The sequence below is a fragment of the Falco naumanni genome, chromosome 11 (assembly GCF_017639655.2).
Source record: "Falco naumanni isolate bFalNau1 chromosome 11, bFalNau1.pat, whole genome shotgun sequence".
NCBI lineage: Eukaryota > Metazoa > Chordata > Aves > Falconiformes > Falconidae > Falco > Falco naumanni.
In genome coordinates, this window is record NC_054064.1 from 22,571,575 (window position 1) to 22,590,881 (window position 19,307).

General features: G+C 46.4%; 3 protein-coding genes across 3 annotated transcripts; 1 reads left to right on the forward strand and 2 right to left on the reverse strand.

Annotated features, from left to right (window-relative positions):
- Nucleotides 1-736: 736 nt before the first annotated feature.
- PIF1 (PIF1 5'-to-3' DNA helicase) lies at nt 737-10,273 on the reverse strand. Its single transcript, XM_040611147.1, has 12 exons — nt 9,792-10,273; nt 9,600-9,705; nt 9,397-9,522; nt 9,147-9,300; nt 8,476-8,590; nt 8,299-8,405; nt 7,745-7,884; nt 6,950-7,056; nt 6,059-6,146; nt 5,255-5,400; nt 4,114-4,305; nt 737-3,752 (listed from the first exon to the last, which is right to left on the reverse strand). Exons 1-12 carry the CDS (start codon nt 10,254-10,256, stop codon nt 3,696-3,698), a joined length of 1,803 nt encoding a protein of 600 aa, XP_040467081.1. The 5' UTR covers nt 10,257-10,273; the 3' UTR covers nt 737-3,695.
- Nucleotides 10,274-10,419: 146 nt separating this feature from the next.
- On the forward strand, nt 10,420-13,987 carry FAM183A (family with sequence similarity 183 member A). The gene is made up of 4 exons (XM_040610997.1): nt 10,420-10,591; nt 11,609-11,668; nt 12,582-12,685; nt 13,701-13,987. Exons 1-4 carry the CDS (start codon nt 10,459-10,461, stop codon nt 13,764-13,766), a joined length of 363 nt encoding a protein of 120 aa, XP_040466931.1. The 5' UTR covers nt 10,420-10,458; the 3' UTR covers nt 13,767-13,987.
- A 235-nt stretch (nt 13,988-14,222) lies between these two features.
- EBNA1BP2 (EBNA1 binding protein 2) lies at nt 14,223-19,281 on the reverse strand. The gene is made up of 9 exons (XM_040610996.1): nt 19,177-19,281; nt 18,984-19,067; nt 17,987-18,144; nt 17,258-17,381; nt 15,877-15,966; nt 15,643-15,718; nt 15,302-15,392; nt 14,826-14,997; nt 14,223-14,488 (listed from the first exon to the last, which is right to left on the reverse strand). The coding sequence occupies exons 1-9, from the start codon at nt 19,255-19,257 to the stop codon at nt 14,438-14,440; spliced, it is 927 nt and encodes a 308-aa protein (XP_040466930.1). The 5' UTR covers nt 19,258-19,281; the 3' UTR covers nt 14,223-14,437.
- Between the last annotated feature and the right edge of the window lie 26 nt (nt 19,282-19,307).

Here is a 19,307-nt window from a genome sequence, read left to right on the forward strand (position 1 = left end):
CGGGCAATTTTGAAGGAAGCCAACACATCCGACATTTGGTGTATCAGGCGTCCGTGCCTGGGTGTTGGCGGGAATCTGTGAGGAGAGGTTGGGGCTGCCCCACAACTCACACAGCTGGTTCCAACCGGTTCCGTAGCGGCCCCACCACAGGGCACAGTGGAGCCCATCACCAGCACGGTGGAGCCTCTGTGGTAGCAGGTTTGAGAAGGGGGATACCAAACGGCTGAGGAACAAGGTAAAAAGTGCAAAATGAGCCCTGCAAATGCCCACCAGGTCAGAGAGGGAGGAAGAGTTCCAGGTGCCCAAGCAGAGTGGAGCAGATCTCTGCCAGAAGGACTGCAGCCAGTGGAGAAGATCCACGTCGGGGCAGGGGGAACGTGTGAGCTCTAAGCTGTGTGAGTTGAGAATATGTCCTTGCTCTGCTACAAGCCCTATGACTTGTCCCTGAAAAATCCAACCTGCTAAGACCACCTTGCCTCAGTAGGTGGAAGCAACAGCACCAGTGGACATTTTGAAGATGGCTCACGGTTGCCTCATGTAAAAAGTTGCTTGGTCTTCAGATTCTTCTTTGTTTTACTAATGAAGAGAGGACGTGTAGCTCTCTTCCTCCAGTACAGTCACTGCAATAAAAAAAGGGTTTTTAAAAAAACCCAAACATACGTGTGTTGGTGTACTGGGTTCTAGCTACAGACTACTTAATATCCCTCTGCAAGAAAAATTAACATGTTAAGAAGTGTTTGGAAGAACAGGTTTTTATTTTATTACAAGATATTAAGCCTCTATATAAGGAAGCATTATCGTGTTTAAAAAAAAAAAAAAAAAAAAAGGTCTTATCACAATCCTGAAATCCTGACCACAGGGAAGCCATGACAGAGCCTCACAACCCAGATTTGTCCTGACTGCTCCTTTTCGGATTTAAATAGCAGGCCTCAGCCTCCATCCCTACATCTGTTTTAGCTGGAAATGAGCGAGAACATCCAAAATTTACATGGACAGACCCCTTTTGGCCTCAGGACAGCTGCCAACACTTCAAAAGCCACCACGATTCTGTTCCCACTGCTCCACCTCTGAGAAGGCAACCACAATATTTCATGTACATTTAATACTAACATGAAATATTTATTACCCTTTCCAGCTTCAAGTTCTTTTTAGCGTTTTATCTCAAATCTCAATTGGCAGAAAAAAAAAAAAAACATACAACTGGAAAGATTTCAGTCCCTAAACCCATGAAAGCTGCAGTTAAGTCGCTTCACAAAATCACAAATAAAAGTTTATTTTCATGGTACATAATCAACACTTTTACAGTAAATTATCTTGTCATTACAGTGGTACATGAACCTTTTAAAAGATGTTAAAGGATTTGAACCTGCATTATCTCATTACTCTTACACAATCCGTCAATAAATCAATGTATTGCGTATGACTGGAAGTGCATGACATTTTTCCTAACCATCTTAACCCAGCAGTAAAACTCACTTTGACATCCCTGAGCATTTCAGATCCCACACCTCAACCTCTGATGCAACACAAAGCCCTCATTTTGCAACCTCACATCTCTAAAAACACACAAGACTGCAAATTGGCCCCAGCCCAGCCCACTGGTGAAGCATCTGGGCTTTTAGCTCACCCACCAGGCTTCTGGCAGGGAAGGCATGGACAGCCTTGCCCCTGACAGTTAGGGCAGCCACAGCCTCTGACCACTGCACAAGGGGCACGAGGGGAAGATGGGAACAATGTCAGGAGATGGTCTGTAGAACAAGGTGAACAAAAGCGGAAATGCAACCCACGATAAAGGTGGAGGATGCATGTTGGAGTCCAGCTGGAACAACACACGAAGCATGAGTGGCACAGCACAGAGGCTCAGCTAGGGCACCCACTACAGAATGGAGGCGTGAGGAATGGACAAGAATGCTGCGAGATGGGGATGCACAGCAGGGTAGGGGGCTGATGCGCAGCCAAAGGAACAAGAGGCACCCTCCTTCCCAGAGTTATAGGCAGGGGAAGGTCATTTTTCAGTTCCTCCCCAAGCCAGACAAACAGCTTAAGTCCAGCACCAAAGATTGTAAAGTGTTGCTTTGTTTAAAAAAAAAAAGAAATTTAAAAAAAATTAAAAAATCACACACACTGAGAGTCTGAAAGACCAAAGGTAGCATCAGAAATAGCCTGCAGCGTGAGAGGGAAAGATCTCACCTTCCACAGACTCCAGCCCCAGCCTCAGGTACTCCCATCTACTCCCCACCAGACTTCTTTGAAGAAAGAATGTGCTAATAAATTGAGAAGCCCTTCTGAGAGCAAACACCTCTGAATAATTCTCACACTTCTGTCTTCTACTATTACTTCCTCCAAAACAATATCCCCTCAAGCCCAGAAAAAAACAAAACCCACTTGAAAAATACATTTTGAAATTCTACCAAAATCTCTTTTCTGTTTTGTTAACCCTTGCCTAGTCAACATCCTTCTCTGGCCTCAAGGACAGCAGCTGCCAAGAAGTAGCCTTCAATTCAAACTGCAAAGGCTTCATAACAGAGACATTCACCTGCCAGAGACAAGTTCTGGCTGGATGTTGGTATTTTACATTATTCCCACATGTTAAACATTTAAAAATATACAAGTTACTTAAGCTTTAAGCAATGTGCTATAATACAAAGACCAAAGCTTCTCCTTTATTAAGGCTTTTAAAAGACAGTACATTAGTTCCACTGATCTCTGCTTTTGCTGAAACAGGTGAAGTTACAGCTCACTTCACGTGTCCTTGGCCATTATTCCCTACTGCAGATTCAACTTCCACCTTATTAGTCAGACACATTGTTTCCAGCAGAAACTCCCTCCCATTTGAGTGAGCCTTATGTTTAAACAAGAGGGGCTCACATCAGCCCCCATCTCCTCTCACTCCCTTCCTGCTAATGAGGTAATGGATCTTCACGATTCTTGTAGTTCTATAATTATGGGTATAAGATCTAGGACTTCCTTCTATTTTTAAACGGTGCCAGCTCATCTCAGAAGGTTAAAAAAAATAAAAGCTACAAATTATTGTATACAACAGACTAATAAAAGGCTATGCATCAGCATAACAGACAACATATAACTAACAGTTCTGCTTGTGGAGGAAGTTATGCAAAGGCTCCTGCTGTTAAGCATCTGGAAGGCAAGAACACCCCAGCATGCTATAAAGTGATAACCCAGCTCCTGGCAGCTCTTTGCTTGCAGGAGAATCAAGCATGTATTCCAGATATCCAGCACTGCTTTCCCTTGTGTCAGCAGCTCTTGTGAACAGGTCCAATCCATTCAGGCAAAGAGGACACACACCCTTTCCATCACTCAGCTGTGGTATACTTGAAGAAAGGCACACAAGTTTCAGTCTACATATGCGGAGAATAAAACGCAATCAGGCAGCAATAGAATAGAACTGTAGGAAGGACCCTCAGGCACGTCCTTGTTCAGTCATTTTGTTTGCTAGAGTTGCATCTATGACACAGAAGTACTCAAGGCTTTATGGGTTCCGAAAGGGGCTACAGAAGCCTTCCGAATTTCAGAGGCACGAGATGGGGATGCTTCTACATATCCAGAGTCAGCAGAATGAAGCAAACATCAAAATAAATTCCTTTAACTTCATGTTATGAAATATATACTCAATAGCAAGATCACCACAATGCAGCAGTCTGTGCTGATGCCTCACAGAGGCTGGAAGAGCCTTCTCAGCTGTATTTCCCATTCTCCTTCTCATCATCACCTGAAAGGGTGTGCAGCGAATCCTTTGGGGGGGACGGGGGGGGGGACAACATGGACAAAACAAAAAAAAATACTTTGTGTGATTTGAAAACAAGAGATATTTTTTTTTTTTAATGTGTCTACTTCCCCTTCAGTCCTTACTGCAAGAGATTGATCAAAGAATTCCAACTCATCCTTTCACCCACAGGGCCAGGTTATACAATCCCAACACTACTATTTTGCCACCAAAATCTGCCCCACCACATTCCACCTCTGGAGTTTCACACTAAAACTACAAGTTTTAGTTTGAATCATCTTGCTTAGGAAGAAAAAGAAGCATCTTGGCACAAACATGTCATCCTCATTGCACAAGGCAGGCTTTCCTAGCATGAGATTTTTCTTTACCTGGGTTACAAGCTGATGTCGTCTCAGCTGTCTATAGAACTGCAGCACAGAGGGATCAGCTCTCACTACTTTTGGGTCAAAATCCAGAACACGGAGACCTGCAAGGCTACGGGCTCGGGAGAGGGCTACATAAGCCTGCCCACTTTCAAAGACACGAGACAGGGAGATTTCCACACAATCTAAAGACATACCCTGTCAAAGACACAAAGAAGTTTGTTACAGAACAACAAACAAATAAAACAAGAGCACTGTGCTGTATCACCACTAACCTACGCTGTGAATCTGTCAAAGGTGCAGTCTTGATTTTTATTTAAAAAAAAAAAAAAAAAAGGGAAGTGTCTTAAAATATGGGGATCGGTAGAAATGACAGTTTTCAACTGTCAGGAAATTGCTAGCAAACAGTCCACTGACTAACTCCAGTGAGCCTCTTGTGTGAAACTCCACAAATCCTATATAATCAACACAACAGGGAAAGCAATCCTGCTGTTTTCACACCTAATAGATAACTGGAGCAGCCACCAGTCTCAGGCAGTCCTCAGGCAAACCATCTGAGACAGAGTTTGGGTAAGACCCAGCCAGCTCTGTCTGCATCAGGAGACATCCCAGGAAGGAGAGGAATTTATCACATGGCCTGGTTTAAACAGTGTCAGAGGAACAAACTCACAGGTCTCCAAGACAAGTATTTACCAAAGTGTACGAAGCCTTCTGGAAAGGTAGGAATTGTAATAATTATATTGAAAAAATCCAACACGTACCGCCGAAGGGTGAGTCCAGCCCAAAGAGCATAACCATGACTCCTGCAGCTTCCTCAGGGTCATTAGTGCTGATGACCATCAGGGAAACACTATCCTGACTCACCCATTGTGGTAAATAATGCTGTTTTATAAGGCAACACCAACTATGCAGGTAGCAGCACACTTATGGAAACTAGCAGTATTGCTAGCCCATCATTAACGCTATAGACAAGCATCACAACCAGAAGAGGTGCTGCCTTCGCTGCAGCTAGACACACATATTCTAGAGGGCCCCCACAACAAGGGCCTTTCAGTTTTCTCTCCTGTTTTACCAGCAACGGAAGCTCACCCAGGGAATAAGGCTTAAGATTGTGTAAGTCTATAGACAGCTGTATAAGAACACCCACCTGACTCTTGTGAATGGAAATGGCCCACGCCAATTTTAAAGGCAATTGTTGACGACTCAGATGAACTCCTGATGGTCCTTTGAAAACCCATTTCTCCATTTTTATGACCTGTGTGACCCCACAGAGAAACCTCACCTTAGGCAGCCCTGGAGGAGTAGGAGCAAGAGAGAAACATGGATGTATTTCTGACACTCAACAGCCAGGAAGCAGACAGCCTAAGAACACTTTTTTTTTCCCCCCCCCTCCTTCCCCATGTCAGTCTTTCATGAATTTTAGGGCTGCATAAAAAAAAAAAAAAAAAAAAAAAAAAAGTCCCACAACAAAACCAAAACAAAACCAAACCACAAAAAACAAACCCTAAACCCACACACAGTAATCAGGATGTCCTGAAGTGATGTTGGGACCTACTTAAGCAGGAGAATTAAAGTCAGGTAATTTGTCAGTTGAGATGCAGAGAAAAATACACGCTGCAGGTAGCAGAACATTATTCTGAGTAAAAACAAACAAAAATTTACCCCACCAAGACTTGCTTCAACAGGACAGGAAATGCAAATGAACATAGAGATCTAGAAAATAAAGAAAAAAATCCGCAAGCGGCCCTACAGATGGCTACAGCTGATGTAGCACGTGATATTTTAGCTGACTAGAGCCCCAAGACACTCACTGCAGAGAAGACCTGCTCCTGTCTTTCCCTCAAGTTATTCTTACCAAGCAGTAAAAAAATAAAAATTAACAAGTCATAGCTGTCAATGATAAACTGTTTTTTTTCCCCTCTTCAACTACAACATCAAAAAGCTTACTTACCCTTCTGCTCACTTTCAAATCCTACAACAACTCCTCGTGCACCATTCACCAGTCCCTGAGACACATCCAGATTCTTAGCTAGCATCACCTACAGAGAAAAAGAAAATCGCTTAGCACACTGGCTTTACAGCCTGTTCAGCCAGCTGCAGTTAAGCTTCTAGCCAGGAAGCATAAGCATAGCAGGCTGACATGGCCACAACCACATCATCCTATTGCAGGATAGAGCACAACCTCCCATTGATTGAAATTATTTCACAGCCTTTTCTTCCTAAGATTCCCAGCTACATCATCAGGCAGCACTTAACACCACTTGAGCTGCTTGTGTCCACAGCCATGAGCTCAGCTCCAGGCAACACATTCCACTTCCCCAAACACCAACCAGCCTAGACATACAAAGTTTCTAGGAACACCCAAGGAACAACTTTCCAAATCAAACAGTGCTGCTGCTAAGCACAGTCCTGCATCCTTTCCACTCTGACAGCCCTAGCTCACAGCAAGATGCCCAGCCCTGCCGATTTGGCAAGCTGTGCCATACCCTTACAGGCCGGAAGGGCTGCTGCACGTGGAACTAAGACTGCAGGCAAGGACTGCCTGTGCTTTTTTCTACCTGGAAGCTTCTAAACCAGACTAAAAATGTCTGCCAAAGTCATAGCAGTCACCAGAGTCCACAAGATACGGACCTGCACTCAAATCAAACTAATTCTGTCTGGATAAGATTCCAAGCAGAAATGATACAAAGACCGAGATAGAATCTTCTGTTGGCCTGACATAGCTGTTCTATGCAGAATCTACATTCTATACTTCAAGCTACTCTACATTTATCTGCTATTCCTTTATTTTTCTTATGCCGTTTGATCCGCTGGTCTTTCACAAACATGCGCACACACCTACCTGAGCTCCAAGCTTTAGCTCAACTCTACCACCCACAGGACACTGAGCATCAATTAGCTTCACTAGCTTTGGGTCACTGTCCAAAGCCTCAAAAGCGTGCACTTCTCCTATTAAGGACACAAAGATGTGAAAAATCACAACCATTGAACATATTCCACACAGTGCTGCAGGAGGCTTAGCGCTTATTTCTAACAGCAATTCTTTTAATATCCATTCTGCATTGCTGGTAGGACATTTTCACACAAAGCTTGTCACATCTAAGAGCAGAAAGCTCGTTATGGCCTCTCTTCCAAACCTAACTCCAAGAGCATAAGAAGGCTCAGGAATCAAAGGCCAGCAGGAAATAAGAACTGAGCAGTCACCATTTTGAGCATATGACCAGTTTCGCTTGCTGCCAAAACCAGATCTCCGAAGAGGATTAAGGAAGAATCCTAGGGCCAGACAGGGAGGCAAAAATGAAATAACCCTTAATCCAAGCTGCGGCTCGATAAAGCACAGCCTTTCTTAGTTGCTGTACAAAGAAAAAGCAGGGGTATGGAAACAATAAATCATCTGTCCTACCTCACAGCAAGCAATTAGCTCACTGTCTATTACACACCAAAAAGTAACAGTTGTGGATTTTTAAGCAAAAAAAGCTGTGAAGTTTTTCCCCATGCAGCTCAATTTCAACATGCACATTTTGGACTGGTGCTGCTGGGCATAACAGAACACCAGTTCGTCCTGACACCACAGTGTCGACATTGCACCCAGTCAGAGCTCAGCCCCAAAGCCAGCAGTGTCCTCCAAGAAGTTCACCTGACAGCTGTTGCAAGCGTCTCTCATTAGTTATTTCTACGTCATCTTTATGGGTGCATAGCCGCGTAGCCAGGATCCCATCACGCTCAGACCTGTTAGCAGCAGTCTGCATCAGCTGTCTGGTAACCTCCTCTGTGCACCTGATAACGAGGAAGAGAGAATTATTATTTAAAGTGATCAGGAACAAGTCTTGAGCAGCAGTAACCTCCACACAGCTGGATCAGTCTGTGCGAGCCCCACGCCTCTAGAGAGAAGCACAGAAAAAGGTAACTACACAAAGCTGACAAGCAGTACAAGCGCCCCAGCCCTGCCCTGGCCACTTCCAGCTCAGGATTCACTAAATTCCTTTGCAGAAATTGCAAAGAGCCACCCTAGAAAGGGTCCTGCCTTACTAGTGCAGCATATACAAAAACTGCTTACATTAACTAAAGCATTTATAGCTACTGCCCCCAGCCACGCGTTCCCAATAGAGCACAGAGAAGTAACACACCACTCTTTCCTCTCCTCCATCAGTAGGGAGCAAGGATTGCAAAGAAAGACAAGTTTCTCCTCACCTGCCTAAACGGATTGCACTCAGGAGCGACACAAAGGTCTTGTCGGTCTGTCTCCGCACTTCAGTCAGCTCCATGTTTATGTGGATGCATTTCCTCCAGCTTTTTGCCTGGTAAATAATTTTCTTGTTAAAGAGGAAGACTTGAAGTACGACAATAAGTTTAGGGACAGCTTTGTACCTGGAAGCAGAATTTGGTTTCTTCATTAGCCTTGCAGACTGGGGGTAGCTGCAAGAAATCTCCACAGATGATTAGTTGAATTCCTCCAAAAGGCTCATCCCGTTTTCTGACCACCCTGAAAGGGAAGAAAGAGAGACATTTGAGTGGCATCCATGACCCAGACATAGTCAGGTCTCAGAAGTTGCTTCTTAGTCCATCAGTATATTCAAACATATACTACCTGCAGTAAAATATGATTATCCTCAGCTGTGTCAGAACAGCTCAAATAATAAAGCAATGCTACTACAGGACATTAAATATGCTTTGCTTACCCACCCCAGGAGTCATTACCAGCCTTGGTTCTTTGGTAGCTGTTAACTACAGCTGCTTCTCTCTGTAAGAGAAAACCGCTGGGCACAGCATAGACAGCTGTATTGTGGACTCAGCTCTACAGACAACACTTGGCTCCACAGAAGGAAACAGCAACCACAACAGCCACAGCTAGAGAGCAGCGACATGATCAAAACCTATCTTAAGAGAAATAACTGCCCAAACGCTGGCTGTGATTTCACACTTCCTTCTGGTCCTACGCCAGCAGTTGCCTTGTATTCCTTCACATAACCAGGGAAAGGAAGCAGCCTGAAAATTTAGGGAAATTCATTTGTTAGTTGTGCGACCTGATGGTTGCTCACCTCGCCACTGCCTCCAGCCTGTCAAAGAACTTGCCATCCACCATGGAGATCTCATCGATAATTAAGTGCTGGCAGGCTAGCCAGTGCTGCCGTACCCCAGGCCTTTCCGCCAGCTGAACGCACTGTTCCAGTGGTGCCTTCCCAGAGCCGATCCCTGGCAGGGGAGAAGAAAGCAAAGCTTTAGGAAGCTCCTGATTCTTTGGGAAGGGAGCAAGAGCCCCCAGCCCCTTGCTGTCAGGCAGACCGTTACCTGCGAAGGCATGGAGAGTGGTACCACCAATGTGGCAAGCCGCTGCTCCAGTGCTGGCCGTAATGTAGGTGACACTCGGAGGGAGGGAGCCCACGATCTTCTTCAACAGGAACGATTTCCCGGTCCCTTGAAGGAGGGAGAAGAAGCAGGTCAGCGGCGATTCCCGAGGACTTTACCGGGTGACAGCCGCCCGGCCCGCTCACCTGCACAGCCGGTGAAGAAGATGCTCTTCCCACTCCGCACGGCGCCCAGCACCGCCTCCTGCTCCGCCGAGAGCCTCACCGGGGGCCGCCTCTCCGCGCGGGGCACCTGCGGGACAGGCGGCGGCGGGCCGTGAGAGCAGGCCCGGTAACGAGGGCCGGTAAGCGGGGCTACCCCCCATCCCCGGAACTCACCGCCGCCGGGCGCTGCCCCCGCGCCTCGGGGCCGCGCAGCGGGGCCCGCTCCTGCGGCGGGCTGATGACGGCGAAGGCCGGCGACTGCCGGTCCAGCAGGCGGGGTGTGCGCGGCGGGCCCCGCTGCCCAGCGACAACCTTGAGCCGGAGGAGTCGGAGGAAGCGGCGCAGCGCGTCTGGGGGACAGTCGGAGAGCAGGACCTGGGCATGGCCCGGCCCCACCCGCACAGCCGCCCGACCCTCGCCCGCGAACCGCGTAAAGAGCCTCACAGCGTCACCGGCCAGCACGAAACTCAACACCGCCGCCGCCTTGCCGCTGCCGCCGACCACCCGCAGCACCAGCTGCCGCAGCTCGTTGCGGCCCAGCAGCACCAGCGCGCCCCGCATGACGCGGCGCCGCGGGACCTGTCCCCCCAGCAGCGGCTGCTCCACGGCCACCGTGCAGCGCAGCTCCGCGTCCTCCATTCCTCCGTACCGACCGTTCAAACCCGCCGCGTGCCGCCACCGCCAATCAGCACCAGGGGCTTTAAACCGGCGGCCAATAGGAGGCGCAAAGGTAAATGTCCGAGGGGAGGGGCCGAAGCACCAGCCGAGCCAATCAGTAGCCTCGCGAAGGACCACGTGAGCCGTCGCCAGCCGACGGGACGCCGCGTATCTCGGCGGGGCCATGGCCGCCCGCGGCGGGCAGCGGGAGCCGCCGGACCCGGTGCGGCAGAACCAGCTCCTGTGCGAGCGGGTGCGGAAGGAGCGGCAGTGCCAGAGGCTGCGCACCCAGTACAGCGTGAACCCGCTCCACCGTGGTAAGGCGGTCCCACGGTCACGGAGAGCCGGCGCGAAGCCCCGCGCCGCCGGGCTGGGGGCAGGCTCCGGGGCCGGCCGGTGTGAGGCTGCGGTGGGCCCCGCGGCACTCGGCTGACCGTCAGGGACACTCGAGAGAGGGGTAGATCTAGAAGGAGCTACCGGTGGGCTTTTCGTTTGCCCAGGGAGCCAGCCTGCACGCCCACAGAGCAAACGGCGGCAGGGCCAGCTCACCCACTCGGGTGGTGCCTTGGTAAAGGTGCAGAAGCGCGAGGCAGCTATTCAGGAACTAGAACTCCCAGGTCCTGAGCAAACAAACCCCTCAGAGCTAAGAGGGGTTCTTGGCAGCACAACACTACGCTGTGTTCCTTCAGCCCGCCAATTCATGGTCATAGCATATCATCATCTGTGCTGGCACAGATGGGTGGTGTGAATTGATTCACTCAGGTCTAGCTTTTACAATAAACCAAAAACAAACAAAAGGAAAATAATTTCCTGGAATTTGGCACTCTGCAAGCCACCACTCTTGGGTTGGGTAGATCTTTGCTGTGGTGAACGCAGGCAGCACCCAGCGAAGGGCCTTTAGCATGTCTAACTCCCTTCCCTTTCTAGGAAGTTGCTGTTAGTCTGCACTCAGCTCATTTTGTTCTGTTCACGTGCAGTTCTTCCTTTACAACAGGGGTCCTCAAACTACGGCCCATGGGCCAGATACGGCCCCCCAGGGTCCTCAATTTGGCCCCCAGTATTTACAGAAACACACACACACACACCGCCAGGGGTTGAGGGGGGGGGGGGGGGGGGGGGGGAACTAAGCAGCTGCAGATGACTTGCTGCCACTTAATCTGCATGCCAGCCCCCTGTTTAAAAAGTTCGAGGACCCCTGGTTTACAACTTAAGTGAAGCAACTGGGCCCAGACTGGGGAATAATTAGAAAGAACATTCACCAAAATAGATATCCTACACTTGGCTATGATGCTAAATTCACATTAAAGTAATTCACCTGCATCGTTTCTTTCCAGTTCACACTATCACCAAGAAGCCTATGTCTTGGCATGATAATATAGAAGAGCCAGCAGATGGTAAGAAATCTCTGAACAGCTTATGATAAGCTTAAGATAAGAAAATGACTAATAAATAAGATTTTAAAAATCAAATTACTCTAAAAGATGACATAGGTGGAAATAGTCCTGTGACAATGTAAGAAAGTTAAACTCATTCATGATTTTTTGATAAACATAAGGCGGGGGGGTTGACCTTTAGGCCCTTTCCCATTACTTTTCATTATCAGTACAAGCTTGCATTCATGCAGTTATGCTTTTATTTTTGTTTTTAGTTATCATACTATAAAATTCTGCTTGAGAACATAAACCTCTTTCGGGGGAAACCAAAAAAACAAAATAAAATCTAGAAATATGTTTTATATGTACATGTTGCCTGCCATTGCTGAGTCTACCTAACCACCATATATGGTAAATTGCTGAAATGGCTGCTGAGTCTTGCTTTAGAGCACTAATATCAGGAACCCTTATAGCAACTGCTCCCTTATTTCTAACATGCCAGTTTTGTCTAGAAACCATAATGGTTGGTTAGGGTTGGCCTACTCTAGTCAAGGATGGGGGGTGGGGTAAAGAAAACCAGAACAGGGAAAGGCAGCAGGTCTCCTGCAACTGAGAAAGATGAGAGCTAACATGGAACACTGGTTGATACTAGATGTGATGTAAGATGCTGCAATACAGTAGACAGGGATGACAGAATTAACAGGACAGGACAGCCAGGCAAATCTTGAGACTTCCTCAGGATGAAAATTTGAGTACAAATGTCAACCTGCGTTCTTTTGTAAGATCGTTAACAGAAGCACAGAGGTTGCCTCCAGCCTTGGCTTTCTCAATTGCTTGGACAGTGTGAAGACGTCCCATTCTAACACATATCCACAGGTGACTGGGTTTTAAACGTACTTTCTTTTACTTGTATTTGTGTCTCTTAAACCAACAGCCGAGTTTCTCAGTCTTATTCACCATGCAGCGCTGGAGCCAACAAAGAAATATTCAGAGCCACAAACTGAAAGCCAAGAAATTGGTTGGAACACACAACCTTTGGTGAGTAGGGTGCTTAAGGACCCAGCTCTTTGCACGGTTTAGACAGATTCAACCCATCACACTGAAAGATGTTCATGCAAGAAATAATTTGTGGCAAACATGGAAAACAGGAACGACTAGAGATTAGGAGAGCTGTTCACAGACAACAAGATTTTATAATTTACACCTAAAATGACTTCACAACCCTATGTCATGTGAACACAGAAACAGTAGACTTCTGAGAAACTTTTATGCAAAATACCTGCCGTGACAGTTGACTCCAAGCCTACTGCCAAATGCTGCACACATAATCACGGCTGCTTATTAAAGCATTCAGCCATGAGAAATGGCATAGTGAGCAATGTGAAGTGACATACTAAGCACTGTGAAAAGAAATGTAACACTGAACAAACTGCAGCAGAACCATAAAATCAATAATCAGTTAAGTATAGCAGAGGCAGAATACACCAGTGAGGATTCATTTGAGGAAATGTGAATAAATAAGAGGAAAAGAAATCTTATTAAGAAGCTGAGACATCAATCGTATCTGACAAAGCAATAGCTGTGACAATGACTTTGTAGATTAGTGTTTTGAGAAAGGCAAATGAGGACCTGATAAATTTTGGTGTGTTACAAAGAAAAATGAGGCAAGAAAATAAGATGGTCCTCTGCAACTTTTCACATTACACTTCAGGTAAACTAGTTACTCAGGACAAGGCTAGAGACAGACATCCCAGCAGGGCTTTACACTGTTGGATACTGCTGTAGGATTAGACTATTTGTGTGTAGCGAAGTGAGTTACTTTTAGAGAGTCAGGACTCGTGATGCTGTTTCATACGTTAAAAGTTGTTTTTTTCCACCAAGTTCTACCATAACAAAGCAGTGAACAGTGTATTCTCAGATAAGTGGTACCCTATTCATTTCTGACTCAGGTATTTCTCAGCAGCAAGAACACCACACATCGCTCTTCTCAGAAGGGACTACTAATAGTAATTCTAGTAAAAGCACATGACTATTCATCATTTTTCTTTCCCAGATTCACGTGGACCGTACTGATTGCAGGCTCTACTTCCCACACCGAAGAACTGACATCACTAAATAAATGGCTGCTACAGGGCACAGCGAGGAGCAGTCAGAACTGCAGTAGTAGTGGCAAAACCACACAACTTAGATAGAAGCAGTTAATGGTATCTCCTCTTAGGCCCTGCTTGTTATTAGGTAGACTTCTGGCAAGAGAAGATATTGAGAAAAGGGAAGAGAAAACCTCAATCTTCCCAGATTTTCAGCCTGACAATAGTTACAGAAATAAACCTGTTTATAAGATTGCTGCATTTGTCTCACTGCTGTTTCAAAACACATCTATATAAATAGTCTAAAAATCACTTTAACATCTTGACAGGCTCCAGACTTCTTATTCAGACATTGGCGACGTAACCCAGAACTCAAGTTCACCAAGTACCTGTCAACAGTAGCTGTGGAAAAAGCTGTCAGAATGAAGGGAACACAGAGTAGGCTCCAGCCGCCATTCATAAAACAGCTAAACATGAATTGGACATAATTCTGTGCAAACCATTTAATGTGTTCACACATCAAAGGTTTAAGTAGAAAACAATCCTTCAAGAAAACTGTAAGAAGAAATTAGTGATAAGGCACTAGTTTCCACTTGCCACTTGGAAGCATCCAGCCAGCTCCACAGTGAGCTGCTTGATGACAACAGAAACACATATCGCAACACACAGAAACACAGGAACCCCACCGGGGAGCACAGTGCTCTTAGCGCGCTCGGCTCTTCATCTTCTGTCTTGCTCTCTTTCCAGGTCTCTTCTGCAAAAAAAAGACAGATTATGATCTTTATTTTCATGTTCTCAATCTGTTCTAGCTCTACAGCTTGAGCAGAATACCCAGGAGAGGATATTTGTCGGTATCTCTGGACAGGGAGGTTTTGGGACACAGGTAGCAACAAATATTACTTGCTAACTTCCCCACTCATTTCCCTGCTGAGATACTGAACCACTGTCTTCAGTTCTGTCCTCAACTGAACAAATGTTCAGCTCCCATCTCTTCCAGTTGCTGGAAGCACACATCATATACTCAGCTCTCCCTCACAGACCAGGGCTGGCTTCCTAGTCAACCAGGATTGTTTGCATGCAATTTTACTTACATTGAGGGCTTTTTTTCCTCCTTTTCCTGCTTTTCCTGGGCCTTTGTTGTGAGCCACTTTTGACCGGAAGCTAGATACATCATTAAAACTCTCCTTTGTGTTCCACTTTGAGCCCTTCTTCTTCCCGCCAAAACCAAACTTCTGATTCTTGTATCGTCTTTTGGCATTTGGTCTGAAAAACAACCAAACAGCATCATTGCCTATACTCCTTTTCTCACTAAGCTCTCAAGAAGGCATATGTATTTGCTGATGGACTCCCATCAGCCATCATAAACCTTTCTCTTCTTCTTGAAGAGGCAGAAATTAGCACATTTCAGTCTCCACTCCCTTTTGGCCATAGTTTTTCTCATCTCTAGGGACAGAAAGCTACCTTGGACTTATTTTACATTAATCGGAACAGGTTGCTTGATCCACGAAATGATTCCCTAAAAGACTGAATCAGAGATTCTGCGTTGAAATATCTTTTCTAGTCTCACCCCTTCTTCATCCGTTGACTTGCGCTGCCTTTTTTATTCCCCTGAGATGATGTCTGCTCTTCATCTAGAAAATCCAGCTTGTCAGAGAGACCTACAAGAACAAAGACATAATAGTAACCACCACAGAAAATACAAATTTTCAGTCTAAGCAAGAAATAGCAAGAAGTCACCCTCACTGAAGAACAGCTACTTGGGAGGATTTTCACTACCACTGCACAGCAGCAGCCTTTCAAGCTCAGTGCCCAGCATTACAGATTGACACCACACATCACGCTGCCTTACATTGCTCACACATGACTATTCCCATTACACATTTGCTCCCTTAGACAAGTTAACTTTACCTTTCTGGTATTTCTTGACTGCATTCAACATATTTTTTTTCTCCTTTTGTCTCCTCTGCAGAATCTCAGTTTGCACCTGAGATTAGAAGCAGAATGTTAGTGTTGTTCCTTGCACTGTTCTCTTTTTCTTATTTATTTTTTTAAGGTATCCCATCTTTTGCTGTCTTCCTTAAAACCAGCCAGATTGAAGACTAGACAGATTCCATGTATTTTAGCTATGTAGTTCCTCCTCACCTTCTTGCCATATTTTCTCATTGCACGGAGCTGTTTTGCTTTCTCAGACCTTTCCATTGCTTCCTGTTTACTCTTAAGCTTCTGTCGAATCTTATTAGGGGATAGAAAAAACAATGTATCAGTAACACAAAAGAAAAGATGAGAATGTTATGATTGCTGTGCAGTCCTGTAATCAATAATTATATGTGAACTATCAATGCATCTAAAAAACCCAATCAATCAGATAATGCCTTATAAGGCATAATGTTTTTTCAGCTCAAGGCTTTAACAGTATTACAGAAACTCCTCAACTGATCTGTAGCCAAAATCTGGTTATAAAGACAAAACTCACACAGGGACAAGACAAAGCCTTATAATGAGCTCCGATGGAACCGCTAAACCCAGAGTATCTTGTCAGTCTAATCAGGTGTGTGTAGAAGACTTGATAGTTTCTTTCTTGTCACCATTAAAACTAAGGCACTGAAGAAGAGTCAACAAACCTTCCGTGCCATAGAACACATCTTTTTCATTCCTTCCTTGTTCACAAACATTTCTATAAGGATGCCACATTACAAGGGATTACAAAGATTTCAACATAGATCTTCTGGATGCAGTCTGTGACTCCAATAGGAGATAAAACCTGTTCTTCAAACAGTTCCCAGCAAAAGAAGGTAACAGTAACGTGCGGAATTAACTTAAGCCTCAGCACAAGCTAATTATTAATTTTCACCTTCTCTAGGAAGATTCTATCAGCCAACAAAAGTGACCAAATCATACATGAACCTCCAAATTAGACTCCAGCTCATGTTTGTTTAACTTATACAATATAGTCTTTTTTTTCCAAAACTAGAACAAAAATTAGGGTTGTTTTGAACGAACACCACAATCAAGACGCAAGTCCATTAAATTCTTGTGTCCTACACAAATCTGACTTACTACCGGCAACAGATTAATTCAGTAACACACAGTTTAAAATCACAGAGAACCAAAACACACTGACTATAAACAAAGGGTGAAACTTAAACAGGGAAAAAGGATCATGTTAATGCTACAGCTGACTGCAAGTCTTACGACAAAGAGCATGAACACAGCCAACCTTACAACCACTGTTACGCATACGGAGAAGTCATCTCCATTTTTAATATTAAATAAATTCAGGACAGAATATAAATTGGCCTTTTCTACTTTATGTTCCAACCTGAAATCCCCACATTGCAATGAAATACCTACACAGGAAGAAATTTCCTGTCACTAACAAAATTTCAAAACACAAACATTGTCACAGGCATTTGTCAGAGAGATGAAGGTATATATTTGCACATCACACCTTCAAGTTAATCCCTAACACAGGCTAAAACCAACACATAACACAGGAAAGAAAGCCATTATTCACTGCACATACCTTCTGCATCTGTTGGTCTGATTTGGCCATCTCTGCAAAGTAATCATCCGGCCTTCTAGTAGGAATTTGGAGCTTATGCAGCCGAGGTAGGGCTTCCAGGACCGCTGCCTGAGCCTGCCGGTAACTAGGGAGACAGCGCAGCACCAGCTCTGTCACTGGGTACCGGGCATCTCACAGTGCTGACAGAAACTCTGCTCACATAAGAGTAGCTGATACTGGAATCTACACTGATCTAGAATTATATCAACATTCTATGCCCTACAGCATTCAGTGCTATTAAAAATAATTTAGGGCCAGTACAATATTAACCCTTTTATCTTGCACACATACATTTATCTAGTTTCCCGTTAATTTTATATGTTGGATTATAAAAGGCAAAGCAAAACATGAGAACTGTAATAACACCAAAACAAATCCACAAAGAAAAATACATATCCTGTGTTAAATCCATAGCGCCACAACCAAGGAACTTTTAAAATAAACTTTTCAGCAAAGGATGGAAGTCTGCTGCGAGGAAGGAAATTACTTCCAGTCACAAGACAAGTTAAATATACCGAAATTAATTTGTAGCTACTCTGGAAAACATTCAGAGCCATCAAATGTAAAATACATGGCCCCAAAGTGCCACAGTGACAGCCAGCGCGACAGTCTGCAGCACACCTGTGGAACACAACTGACATGCAGCAGCATGCCGACACCCTACAAGAAGTCCTCCTTCTTGACACTTACAAGCTCATCTCTCTCTCGAAATCATTCTCAGGGTCAACAGCTTCTTTGTTAGAAGCACTCTGTGAGGTGGGGTCCACAACCTGGCCCAAAGTGACGTCCAGCCTCTCCACCCACTCCAGCTGCTGCCTGAATTCGGACAGGCACTGCTTCAGGCCGTTCTGTGAAGGAAGCACAGCTCTGCACAGCACCGCACAGACACCACCACCCCCACCACGCACAATGCTGCGATCGCTGCATGAACCTCTGCTCTAGTGTGTACAGAAACTAGCTTTTAGCGTAGGTTGGCTGTGTCCTTGGGGCCAGCTATTGTTTAGGCTTTGTAACTCTTGTATGTAGCTACTAACCGCCCAAGGAAGCATTATTTTAGTCAAGGAATATGTTAAGAGGGAGTCTGCAGCAGTAAAACCAGGTCAAGCTGGTTCTGTGGTTCGTGAAGGTGTCAAGCTGGGGATACGTGCAGGAACTTAGGGGGAGTCGTGAGACAAACAACGGGATGAAGAGGAGCGAAGAGGCAGTACCGACCACCAGACCGTCAAGACGACCACCTAAGGGGCGTAACTGCGCAGGCGTAAAAGGACATTATAATAGTAATGAAGGTCCCGAGAAGACTCATACATATGCAGAGAAATCCTGGAAATGTCATGAATATGAATAGCTGTGTGATATAAAATGGGACCCGCGAAACTGCTCGGCACCCACGTTAGGTGGGGCGACCCCCCGTGCACCCGGTGCCGCCACAAGTAACGCCTGCTGCTTAATGCTACACCGGCCTGAAGGAGTTTTATTCCCGATTTTCGGTGACGCCAAGGCCGGCGGGGCTGAACACCCAGGCTGCGCCCCCAAGGCCGCTGGGTGACGCCCCAAATCACGGCAGCAGCGCGGGGACCGACCCGGCCCTGCCCCGACGGCCCCGGCCCCGGCCCCGCCGCTACGGGACGCGGGTCCCGGCCCCGGGCTCCCGCCCGGCCCCGGAAAGGCGCCGCCCCGCCCCGCTCACCACGTCGTTGCGCCGCTTGGGCCGCTCCTCCAGCACCACGTTGAGCCCCGGCTTCAGCGCGCCCCGCGAGAAGGCCTCCTGCAGCTGTGGGGAGGGCACGGTCAGCCCAGCCGCCGGCGGGGGCACCGGGAGAGTCCACCCCGCGGCTACCGGGAGCAGGCCACGCCGCCCGGCCCCGCCACCGCCGCCTCACCTCCGAGTCTGAGAGCGAGGAGTCGTCCGAGTCCGAGTCAGAGCCGGAGCCGGAGCCGGAGAGGGAGCCGCGCCGCGCCATGCTGCTGCTGCTGCCGCTGCTGCCGCTTCCGGCCGCCTGCGCGCGCCGCC